The sequence below is a fragment of the Phoenix dactylifera genome, unplaced genomic scaffold (assembly GCF_009389715.1).
Source record: "Phoenix dactylifera cultivar Barhee BC4 unplaced genomic scaffold, palm_55x_up_171113_PBpolish2nd_filt_p 000503F, whole genome shotgun sequence".
Lineage (NCBI taxonomy): Eukaryota > Viridiplantae > Streptophyta > Magnoliopsida > Arecales > Arecaceae > Phoenix > Phoenix dactylifera.
Genome location: NW_024067920.1, coordinates 100,366 through 113,318, shown reverse-complemented (window position 1 = coordinate 113,318; position 12,953 = coordinate 100,366). Strand labels below are relative to the sequence as shown.

Here is a 12,953-nt window from a genome sequence, read left to right as displayed (position 1 = left end):
TACAAACCGACCTGAAGGTATATACCCATGGAATATATATATATATATATATATAGTGTTGCACGTGCACACCACACGTGCAACTGTATGACCAGTTAACTTGATGGCCTGCACTCAAGGTTGGGAGAGAGAGAGATGGGAAGCAGTAGGTAGATGGATCATTTTTTTGACAAGGAAAGTAACGCTTGACAAAGTGGAAAGTGTATGGAGTTTGAAGGACCAGAAAAAGCAATTTTCTTATATTCTTTATTGGGGTGAATAGTGAGTGAATAGTATTGACTTGATGGTATGTTTGGTTAAGGAGAGTTAGGCGCATATTGAAAAATGGAAATAAGTATCTCCCATTTCAGCTGTTTAATTAAAAGGAGTCTTACTTTCATTCCGATTCAAAGAGAAAATGAAACTATTATAATTCTCCAAAACCTAATTTCGACTTTTTTTTTTAGTATTCAAATAGTATTCTGACTCTGGTCATAACCAAATATATCGAAAAATATGATCATTCTGATTTTCATTTCAGCCTATTCCAAATCTAATTACGATTTAGATCATAAACTAGATATGGCCTGAATATTTGTAATTAATCTGCACAGTAACAGCTCGGATCCTGCCTGCATATGAGGCTTTAGGAACTTTATTCCCCCTTGGCTAGTGAATTTGCTAGTTTTCATGCATCCTTGTACCACTTTAAAAATATTTTGGCCATCTTTTAGTAGAGGCTGGTGCATGCAAATCTGTCAGATATCCACGTGGTCGTCATGTGGGTAGATGCATTGATGAAGGTAAATGTTGGGAACTCGGAAACCAGTTGTATACCGGAGTTCCCAGCTCTCACTTTCATCTCTAGCGACATCTGAAATTTAGCTGGAACCCCAGCACGCAGTGGTGGTTCAGTGTATTAAATATACAAATTCAAATTTTGATATAAAGAAAAGACATGCATCCTCTATTTTACTATGCTCACTTGTAAATCTTCATTCTGATGACAAAATAGCAAGTTTCAGCTCACAAACTCTGATCTATTTAATATTGATCGAATTTATTTTTTCTAAGACGAATTATTCATATAACTCTAGCATGGACGAAGCTAAAAAGATCAAAAAATAATACAATCTGGACTGCTTTAGGTAGGTCACTTTCCCCAACTGAAGATACCTCCGAATTGATTGGCCATATACGGAGCCATGCAGTTCGCGACTCGATTAAAGAAGTAAAAATTTTTATTTAAAAAAATGTGCAATATCGAATTTGGGTCTTTATAATTCACGGGGGAACCGGAGAGTTTCAATTCATGTAACCCATCGTTCATGTCTTGTCCTTCAGTCCAATTATCTATTGTTGCATGATGCGGGTGAAATGCTTTTTGTCTTAGCTAAATTGGGACAGATGACAGCAAGCAATGCCATGATCCTTCCAAACAAAACCCCGTCCTGTTTTGAATCCCTTACCAATCTACAAACTTATTTGATGCCACAATGCCTAACTTTTTTTTCTTTCAATAGTGAAAACCACAATGTCTTCGCTTATGAATCACTGCACTGCCATTATGGCTTTTTAACTGAATCATATTGACATTATGGCTTTTTAACTGAATCATATTGATAATGTCAGCATTGACAATAGCTGGCTGATTTGATCTTATATACATTAAAAGATCAAGATCCAAGCTATGCATTATCATGTACCATGCAAACCAAAAGATTCAATTCGAAAAATAGAATGCATCTAATTTTAGAACTCAACCCAACCCCCACGGATCCTGTAATTCAAATCGGATCGAATCTAAGTGAATTGGGTCGGGCCAACCCGACCCATTTACAGCCTTAGGTGAAATGCTTTTTGCCTTAGCTAAATTGGTACAGATGACAGCAAGCAATGCCATGATCCTTTCTAACAAAACCCCATCCGCTTTTGAATCCCTTACCAATGACCTTATTTGATGCCACAATGCCTAATTTTTTTTTTCAATGCTGAACACCACAATGTCTTTGCTTATGAGCCACTGCACTGCCATTATGGCTTTTTAACTGAATCATATTGATAATGTCAGCATTGACAATAGCTCGCTGATTTGATCTTATATACATTAAAACATCATAATTTAAGATGTGCTTCATCATGTACAACGCAAACCAAAAGAACACTGTTCTCATTAATCTACACATTGCGTATCTGACACAAAGGAGGTATCATTAAATTTAAAACAAAACACAAGCCTGCATCACACCACTACAAAATGCAAACCGTATTCTAGTCCTCTCTTCTAAACTTCTTCTAGTTTTTTGATAAAAAACCACCTAGAAGACTTGATCGACATCAGCCAAGCCAAACAGTCACACACCCAAACAAAGATGAAAGAACTCTCACAAAAAGAGAGAAAAAAATCTCTCCCTCTCTGTACACTTGCAACAAGGAAAACAAACTAAAGAACTGCTACAAAACTCTAGTCACTCTAATTAGTTAGCAAAATTAACCGTTAATACGATCATCAGAACATCAAAAAACGAACACATAGCACACGAATTGGACGGCCGAGAATCACCGGAACAAGTCCCGGGAGCTCAACTCCTTGCGAAGCTTATGCGTAAACAGCCGGCAGGCGTCCATGCTCAGATCGACGGCGGCCGCGAGCGCCACGAACGCCGCCGCGTCCTCCGCGCACCCGACGTGCTGGACCCCGACCTCCACCGACGGCCGGCTACACTTCCCCTCCCCATCCACCGTGGACGACATCACGAACCCCCGGTAGCCGGAGAACGGCCACGGACCGGCCCCGAAGTCGGCGCTCCTCCTCGGGCTCCCCCGCGGCGACCACCCGGCGCCCGTGAGGTCGATGGTGAACTTGCCGCCCTTGCCGGTGCTGACAGTGGACTCGGCGAGCGGGACACCGGCGCCCATGGCGGTGTCCGGGACGAGCTGGAAGCGGAACCCTATGCCGTCGCTCGCGCCGCCGCCGCGCTCCCGCCAGGCCTCGAGGCGGCCCCAGGGCTTCCAGGTGCCGCCACCCGGCCGGAGCACGAGCCATGCGCCGGGGTTCGAGCGGCTCACCCGGTCGGTCCCCGGGGACGCCACGAAGGGGGTCACCATGGAGGCGAGCGCCACCGGCGAGCCGGATAGGTCGTGGACGGTCACCGACCACCCCTTCCGCTCCTTTAACGGCCGCTCCCGCTCCGATCCGAACGATGACAGCCAGTTTCTCGAGCTGCACGGCTCCATCGGCACCGATCTGGCCAAATTAACCAAAAAAAAGGGAAAAAGAAACATCAGATCAACAGATCATTGCATCAAATTACCTCCATTGTTCCTAAATTTTCAAGTCGCCAAGATATGATGCGAAAATCGCTAAAAATAACGTCTTTTAAGGAGAAATCCATGAAAAATGGAAGAGTTTTTTTTTTGGATGGATTTGGTTGTTGAAACAGCAATGCATGAAAAGAAACTGGATCGAGAGTAGGAAACCCCAATGCATAACGAGAGCGAACCTGGATCCCAAATTCCGGTCGGCGTGGTTCCGGCAACTAAACTTGCAGGTGAAGACGGGCTGGCGCATGGATCCCTGGACCTGGAACACCTGGGGACTGCACTCCGGCTCGCCACCGAACTCGAAGACGAAGCGGGGGTCGGGAACGGCACGAACGGTGAGGTGGAGCTGCGCCGACGAGCTTTTCGACCCTTTTCCGACGGAGATCCACCCGCTGTGGAACACGCACGCCTTTACCTCCGCCCCTTTAAGATCCAGCGGAAACGTCACCTTGCCAAGAAGCCGGCCGGAGCTCACCCCACAGGTAGTGCCCCGCCGGCCAGTATAGATGGCCACCTTGAGCCGGGCCCTTCCTCCGGCGAAGATGGACTTCCCGGATAGCTTCTCGAGGTCAGCGCGGGAGAGGTGGAAGCCAGCGGCGAGGGTGAGTGTGGCGGAGGATTGGTCGCCGCATGGCGGCGACGCGGCCTCCGGCGGGACAAGCGGGACGACCGCCGTCTGGTAGGGGAACTTGTTGAGGCGGATCTTGCAGAAGCACGGCGAGGTTGATGGGTGGACGCCGGCTCTCGCCGGCCGCGCCTTCACCGGAATCTTGAGCGCCAAGTTTCCAACGAGGACCCGGACGAACGGACACGGGTCCATCTCTCTTGCCTTCCTCCTCCTCTCCCTCTTTTTTCTCTCTGTTTCTCGGCTGTAGATTCACCGAAATTAGGGAGAGAAGGTTAGGGTTGGAGTGAGTCAGCGTTAGAGAAGAAGAGTGGAAGTCGAGAAGGAGCGGCGGTTTAAGAGGAGAACATTGGGGTTTACAGGCTGGCGGGTGATTAGCTGGGAGGGAGTGAGGCAAGAAGAATCCATGGGAAGCGTGCGGGCGTCAGCTGGGTCCTGTCACGCCCGATTCACACGTACGTTGCTAACTATCCACCACCAAGTGGCGCAGGCGTTTTCTTATTTGAATATGATTTATTTACTGAATAAAAATAAAATACAAGGAAACAGTTAAGAAAGAGAACAGAAACTAAAGCAGCTTGTTTGTTTTTTCTTTTTTTGAAAGTAAAAAAAAAGTTGGGTGGTGGAGATGCGGGGAGGAGGGAGGTGGGGCCCGGAGTTCTGAAAAGGTTTAGAAAAAGAGCATGGGGCCCAATGGTTGTACCGAGAGGGAAGGGTTTTATTTAAGCTGGCGGGGGACGGGAGCAGGGTCGGGGGTTGGACGAGAGCTGGGTACAGGCTGGCGAGAGGCGTGGGACAGTTTGGAATCCGAGAAAAGATGAGTCCAATTTTCCAAAGTTTAGTTTATAGACAAACTTTTTGCAGTTATAGTGTGGTTTATTTACTTAACAGGTAATGCCATCCGTCGCTTGCGGTTGCTGAGAATGAATTACCCGTTGCGATGATCTAATCCTCCATGGACTGAGACAGCTATAAAACTATATTAATTAAAAAGGATGTACAATATGGTGTGCACCAATACCAAAATGCCATCTCAAATTAGCAATATTTTGAAAGGCGAGGTGGTACAGCAACGGAATAATTTTTCTAAAGCTTAGGTCGATTTTGTTCGATGGACTTCTGTACTCTGCGATTTGAACTGATTTGCTGCTTCGTACCTCCTTGGTTGCCTTTCTTTACGGCTTTTATCTAGCAATAGCGAATAAAGCAATAACAAAACTACAAACCATCCTGGGTTGCCCAATGGGTTGGAGGCGTATCTTCGGCGCGCGATAGAGTTGGTCTGCCTCCGCCCCAAGCTACTGTTGGATCATCCGATCACTTTAAAATTTGTGCAAGCAATAGACGATCGGAATTGTATGGTGGGTGATCTAATGGTAAATTCGTGCCAAGAAAAAAGAATCATTTTTCCTTGCAAAAGATACAACGTGATCTAAACTATTACTCATTCAACATGATGGGAGGCAAAATGGATCGTCCTACTTCAGCGTGGAACCACTCAAAGTCGAGCACGCCATGCCTCAATCCTGCTAAGAGCTAGGCCGACCTCGGACCCTGCCGAAGGCCGAGCCGACTTCGGCTCTGTCAACTTTGATCCCATCGAAGATCCCGTGGATCCTTAGAACAAATCTAGAAAGATATCTTCCGAATCCTCCATCCGCAGGATTAATCTCCATGATTGAAGCGCACCTCCAGCTAATAGCCAACTGATCACAGCTCGATCCGAGACTTCAGGTAATGGCCGAGACCCTTACCCTATAAAAAGAGGATAGGAAAAGACTTTCGGTAAGCCATAAAAACCATTGAAAGCACTCGTAAACCTTTTCCAAAAATTTTGGATCAACACTAACTTAGCAATCAGAGGGCATTCGTCGGAATCTCCGGCCAAGACTTCGTGCAGGTACACCGGTGTGCAGGAGATCGGCTCTCTTTCTCTGTCTCGACCGGCGGCTTCTCAGATTCCTCTAACGTGGTCACTTTCGGGCCAAATTTCAATCCAACACAACGTATGCTTGATTTGTAAAAGCATATGTTTAGTCTCACATCAATTATTCGTTAAAAAAATCTTAAGTATTTATACAGAGATAAAAATTTCAAATAATATTTTTTACTATTTTTTAAAAAATTTTAAATTGTTATAAATAGTATCAAAGTAAATCTGCCCGGTGGTCTAAAAGATTTTTAAACAAGACAAGTACGTGAAAATCTATACAGAGCTAAAAAAAATCTAAATAATGCTTTCTTTTCAGCTTTTTTTTTAAATTTTGTAAAATTCTGAGTTATTATAGGATTAGTCTGAATTCAAGTTCATTTTTTTTTAATAAACCTATAACTATAAAATATATGTATCAAGAATTACTGTTGATATGATAAATTTGATCTCAAGAAAAATGGGTTGAAGCAGCTAGTTTTTGGTACTTTGATGAGAATTTAGCATGAGTAAAGGGAAGTCCCAACCACCAAGATGGTAGCCTAGTTGGAACGGGGTGTTTGCTTCCAACCAAGTGGTTACAGGTTCGAAACGCACGGGCGTCGATTAAATTTGGGGACTGGATGCCCTACGTCTGGACACGAGGTCTGCAAGCGCTACTGGTCGGCTGGTAGTCTGGGTGGTGCCAGGTGTGACGTACTCACACGGAGGATCGGGTCGAGTAACCGAACCGGCCTACGGGTGGGGAGGATATGAGTAAAACCGGCCGGGGTGCCCAACACGGTCATTTCTATCCGCATCGAACATTCTCCTGGCGGGGTGGAGGTCCAGTGGGGGCTGCTATGCGGGGGTGGGCTTGTCTCTTCCTCCTCTCTTTTTTTTTTTTTAGCAAAAAAAAAAAAAAAGAGAGAAAAAAAAGGGGAAGTCCCATGAATCCAATCGAGAAGAATTAAAATTGAGAGAAGGCTGGGAAGTTTTGTCACACCACGCCATCCTTCGTCAGCGCACCAGTTTTAGTGGAGAACGGTGATTAGCCTGTGGGGCACTGATTGATACCCGTGTACCCTCCATCTACTGTACTAATCCTGTCAAGAATTAAAAAAAAAAAAAAATCCTATATGCTTTGCAGTATACAGTTAAAATAGGTCCCGCTCGCTACCTCGAGAAGGGTTAGGTCAGCCTAAGTCACGTGGACTACCAGTGGTCAGTTGCGTAGAAACTGGATTTTAAGGTCTCCCTTTTGAATTGACATGGGTCCAGCAACCCTAACAAATCCTAACCCGCATAATAATATATCAACAGGATCCATAGCCAATGGTTGATCGTCTCTTACTCACTTGTAGTCTTAGGAAGGGATCTAGTGCTCCCTGGCACCAATTAAGGTGAAGGAAGGAAAAAGTTAAAGCCTGCGGATTTTTGGGTGGGTTAGTTATAGATCTAAAAGTAGATTGGATATCAACATATTCATATCTATATTTATTTTATCGGACAAGTATAAATACAGGCACATATATTAGTCAGGTACGAAAATTTATATCTATATCTATGTTAGGTAAATACGAATATAAATCAAATACTGAAAATATAGATATAAATATAAAAATAAGTTGGATAATTAAACTTTATGACTATAGATTCACTAAGTAGAAAATAAATTATATTAATAATATATTAATGTGGTCATTTTTTCTCTTAAAAATTCATAAGTGCTATGTAAAAGTAAATTAGGTTATAAATAGAATCGAATATTCGGACAGATAGTTATCTATTCATATTCATATTTATATCTTATTGGTAGATATGATTATAAATACGAATATTAGTTGAATACTCAAATTTATATCTATATCTAAATAATTTTAAATATAGAAATAGATCTAAGGGATATCATTTGTCCCACCACTGTGAGAAGAGTGGAGATAAGAGTAAAAAGAGGAAGCCAACTATAAGTGAGCAAAATTGGGACCCTCGGCTAGTCTGGCATTTGAATCGCACCTTGTAGGCATGCCAACTTGGGATATACGGCACTTGGGGCCCGTCAGGTTTTTTTGTCGGCTTCCAAACTTCACCAATTCCTCCGCAAAGGTGAAAGTGGGGGATGTCATTTAAACTGAGTGCGGGCCCCAAATGCATTCGCTTTTTTTTGGTAATTTGGATGAATCATGCGCTTTTGGAATGAACACATCCAATAAAGTAATAAAATAAGAGATGATTTTGGGGGGGGGGGGGGGGGGGGGGAATGGTCTTATAGCTGTTCAAAAGGGAACCGCCAGAATGCTGAATGATAAAGGACGCAACCCAATAAGCTGATCTGTTTGCCTCCCTATACACATGTCCTGCAGCAATGGATGCCCACAGTCCTCCCTAGACCCTAGATCCAACTGATAACTATAGTAGAGTCCCCTTCAAGTTGAATACACTATGTCCGTAAGGTGAGCCTTGCATAGGTAATTCCCTCCCAGGCGGCCCTCAGCTCCGCCTCAGGCACAGAGATGTCGAAGATGCAAGTGCCTCTAGTGACCACCAGTCTCGAATCAGAACCTCTAATCATAAAGCCAGCTATGCCTCGATTTTCTCTATCTAATACACTACTATCGTAGTTAACCTTGATAGAGCTCAGGGATGGGGATTCCTAGCAAATGAAGATCGTCTGGGTCACTGCAAGCACTGAATGGAAGTCCCAAATGTCCTTCGCGATCACGGTATCTCCGGCGACAAGATACTAGGTGATCCCGATAGCATGAAGGAGGACTCTTTCAACAATAACCTTTAGTTGTTGCCTTCTATTCTCGAAGATCCAAGCATTCCTATCAAGCTAGATATTGTAGGCCATATAGACAACCCTAACTCTCCCAACGGTAGTAACAACTCTCGTCCTAGTTTTCTTCAGATATGCAAGATAGGCCTCGACGGGGGCTGTGTCTTGCATGAAACACCAGGCGACTTCAGTTAATCCCCAAACCTGCATCGCATTGGGTAGGCAAATAACGCGTGCGCCACCATCTCCACCTCATGCGGATATCTATCACAGGCCGAAGGAAGCCTCATGCCTCTGCCGCACAACATGTCCCTGGTTAGAAGACACCCCCATGCCACCTTCTAGAGGAGCAAGGCCATTTGAGGGTGGATGCAAAGCTTCTAGATCTAGCCACCATCCATCCTTTGTGTAGGCTCTGCTCTGTATAGACCGCACTAGCCTTGACCCTTAATTTGCAGGTTGCTCTCCAAACCCTCATGTCAGGGGTTTCGTACTTGAGAATCGCCACTTCAAGAACTCTCTCCCCAGCTGGTCCCCAAAAATATGCTAAACAATCACACATCCCATCTCTACCTTGGAAGGAATAGGTCACAAATTTTGAGCCCCTCTACATGCTTTGGATCAACCATGGTGGGCTAAGATCTCAGCGACTGCTTGGAAACTCAGGCATTCTCCATCACATCTATGGATCTCCCATCTCCGACTTACCATTTGATATAGGACAACACCAGTGGAGATTGTTCACACATCTCTCGCCAAATAGGAAGCAATGAATGCATGGATGGTGCTGCAGGCCAGTTCGATCATTCTGGAGGGCGACTCGACCACAGTTATCAGGTGGATTCATAGGGGGTCGAGAGGTGACGGCACGAACCACCTCTTGATCCGTGATATAAGGATGATGATGAGAGATGGTAGGGCCTTCCAAACCAAGCATGTATTTAGAAAGGCCAATGGGACGGCCGACTGGGTGGCGGCCCACGCGGCCTACCACTCAGGGCATACCCTTTGGTCAGGGGAGGAGGAGCTACCACTAGCACTCCACAAGTTGTTGTATTTTGATTTTCTTGGGTATATTCGTACATGCACTGTATGAAACACCCGCTTCCAGCAAAAAAAAAAAAAAAAGGAAGCAATGTCAACCAGCCTAGAACTCTCCTGTAGTGGATCGCACGTTGTACTTGGTTCTCATCAAGGAGCTCCGCAGATCCTTCGGTTTGAGCAAGTACCTCGCCACATGTAAAGCCGCCAATACCTCCCTCCTTATCAAAAGGGATTGGATGCTCAATCTCCCGCTGCATGGATGTTGATAGATAGTCTCCCATGCCACCAATTAAGTACATGCATCCTCTGGCCCCCATGCCTTCCCCGAAGAAAGTTCCCAAATATCTGCTCCATTCTCATTAATGGGGCCTTCGGAATGATAGCGTTAGTCATAATGTAGACCAGTGTAGAGCTCAAAACAGCTTGCACTAGGGTAACTCTACCCATCATCAATGCCTTCGACTGCCAGCCCTCAAGCCTCTACTAAATGATCTGCTCCATGTTGTTCCAATTTACCCTCCTTAAATGTCTTCTTGGTATAGGCACCCCCTGATATCTCTAGATATCCACCTGCTCTCCAACTCCTAGAGACTATTTAATGCGCATTCTGAGTTGGGGCTTTGTCTTGGGGCTAAGAACATACAATAATCCTCCATAGTCCTTCGGATCATGAGGGCATTCTATTCCATGGCTCGAGCAAGCATCATGCAGTCGTCAACAAAGAGAAGATGTGATATCGGTTCTATGGTGGAGGCAGGCCCTATAGGCCTCAAGAACCCATGATAGGGAAGCAGCCCGTAGGGCTCTTGACATGGTGTCAGCACAAGTAATGAACATATAGGGCAAGAGGGGGCAACCTTATCGCAAACCCATAGTGGACTCAAAGAAACACATCGGCATACCATTCATCAGGATAGCAAAGGATGATGCTCGGACGCAGCTCATCCACATGATCCAGATTCTATGGAAGAAAAATTCTCTTTAGAGTGAGTCAGAAACTGCTAGATCATCCAGCTTGACTACCATCAAACTGCACTGACTTGGCACTCGCTGAAGATCATGCATGAACTCCTGGGAGATGAGGACGTTATGTGAGATACTCTAGCCTCCCACGAAAGCCCTTTGCCCTAGATATATGAGGCGAGGTATAATCCCCCTCAATCCGATCGCCAAAATCTTGGTAATGATCTCGTATAAGGTGGTGCAAGATGATCAATTTGTAATGGCTCAGCTCTGAGGCATCCCATCTGTTCAGGATAAGAGTAACAAAGGTCCTCTTCCAAGCTCTCGGCATTGAAGATATAGTAAAGAATTACTGGATGGCAACTACAACCTCATACAACAGGATAGTCCAGTGCCTTCATAACAAGAAGGGGAAAAACTATCCAAGCTAGGTGCCTTATCCTACGCCAAAGACCACAAGTCTTCCTCGACCTCCCTGGACTCAACTAGAGTGATGAGGGAAGTGTTCTCCGAAGTAGAGACTCTTACTGTAGGTGGCAGTCCAAATGACTGTCGATCATATCCGTACTGTGCCATCCACCTCAACTTGAAAAACTGTATGAGCTCCCGGCTGAAGGGATCATCATCCTCTATCATTTGACCATCGCTTTCCCTTAACCTCTTGATCTATTCTTTTATCTCCGAATGATAGTAGATTGGTGGAAAAATCTAGTATTCCGGTCGCCATCTGTAATCTACTACACTTTGGACTTCTACCGCCAGAGGATCTCTTGTTGGCGTAGAAGAGAGTGATTCACTGCCAACTTAGATCTGAGCTTATGCAACTCCTCTTGGGAGAGGACCCCAATTTGCTCCTCCATAACCTGGAGTTGGACAATAGAGGCCTCAGTCTCCTCCAATTTTCTAAAGATGTTCCCCACCTACACCTTAATCCACCTCTGCAGGCAGCGTATAGTTAGCTCTAATTTTTGGATAATGCGGTACATTGTGTCATTCGCACTGCTATTCGCCAGATAACTCGCACAATTTCTCAAGACTGGTAGTAGGAGAGCCAAATCTTCTCGAAGCAGAAGAGGGGCTATATGAAGAAGAAGCCTTAGTGCTAACCAAGATTGGGCAGTGATATGAAGTAATACGGGATAGATGACACACATAATAATCCGAATACTGCTGCATCCACCCAGCAATAGCGAAAACCTGATCTATCCTCTCTCAAACTCGAGCCTGGCCCTAACGGTTATTACACCAAGTATACCTAGGACCAGTAATCCCAAATCAATCAGGTTATTGGTAGTAATGAAGTTCTGAAACTTCCTAACCTCAGTCTTAGCTGTAAAAGCCTCGCCTCCTCCTTCTTCTGGGCCTCGCCGATGCAATTGAAGTCACCCACCATCATAGTGGGAATACCCTGCTGGATCTAGCTGGTCACCTCTCTCCATAGTACTCTGCACTCCCTGTAATCTGTGTTAGCATAGATAACAGACAAGAACTAGGGGTTCCCATTGCATTCAGAGATCACTATAAAAAGTTGTTGATTGCAATTATGAAAAACATCCAGATTAGCAAAGCCTAATCTCGACACCATAATGATACTCCAGATAGTCCTCTAGACTCAATGGCATAGAATCCCTGGGAGGGCGGAAAGTGATGGTTGGCTCTCAAGAGGCTCCTGCTAGATAGCCGCGTCACAAAAAGCACACATACATCCAGGCTATGAACCTGTACAAAACTTCTGAAGGAGCTTAGAAATGATGGTTTCCTGGCTCTCTGCAATTCCAAACAAGAGTTTCATGACCTTGAAGATGGGACACCTGGTGGGTGCTCATCATCATCCTCAACAGCATCCTTCCACCGAGTTGAGCTCCCCGGTCAATCCTCCCTGTTGCTTGCATCTGGTGCCTTCCCAAATAGTGCCATCTTCATTTTCTCAATTGCAGCCCTATTCATCGCACTCCCATCCTTGCTGCCAAGACGCGACACCACTGCCCCCTATAGCATGACCATCCGCACCCTTCACCGGACTCCCCCACTTCCTTGGATTGGTCGCTTTCTACACCCGGCGCCCGTTGCCCCCTCCATCGTGGCTCTCTCCATCACCATCATCCACCTTCTCCACTTGACTGAGCTCCAGCTTGCAGCTCCCAGGCCCGTCGATAATGGCCGATGGGGTCGAGGTCGGAGGCGCTCTGTTGCCCCTCACCACTGAGCTTGCGTCAAGCTCCGTGTCACTTACTGAACTAAGAGCATAACAGGCGCCGCATTCCTATATAGTGGACTGTACAAGTATATAAGGCTACAGATCATATCAAAGCAATAATAATTTCTAAAAA

At 45.3% G+C, this 12,953-nt stretch overlaps 1 protein-coding gene across 1 annotated transcript; it reads right to left on the bottom strand.

Annotated features, from left to right (window-relative positions):
- Nucleotides 1-2,121: 2,121 nt before the first annotated feature.
- LOC103715710 lies at nucleotides 2,122-4,318 on the bottom strand. Its single transcript, XM_008803442.4, has 2 exons — nucleotides 3,483-4,318; nucleotides 2,122-3,226 (listed from the first exon to the last, which is right to left on the bottom strand). The coding sequence occupies exons 1-2, from the start codon at nucleotides 4,121-4,123 to the stop codon at nucleotides 2,539-2,541; spliced, it is 1,329 nt and encodes a 442-aa protein (XP_008801664.2). The 5' UTR covers nucleotides 4,124-4,318; the 3' UTR covers nucleotides 2,122-2,538.
- Between the last annotated feature and the right edge of the window lie 8,635 nt (nucleotides 4,319-12,953).

What these genes read in the sequence shown, in the direction of transcription:
- LOC103715710 (XM_008803442.4), bottom strand. Translation starts at nt 4,123, where the DNA reads ATGGACCCGTGTCCGTTCGTCCGGGTCCTCGTTGGAAACTTGGCGCTC. An exon ending in GACCGGAATTTGGGATCCAG is followed by an intron (nt 3,227 to 3,482) that starts GTTCGCTCTCGT and finishes TAATTTGGCCAG; the next exon opens with ATCGGTGCCGATGGAGCCGT.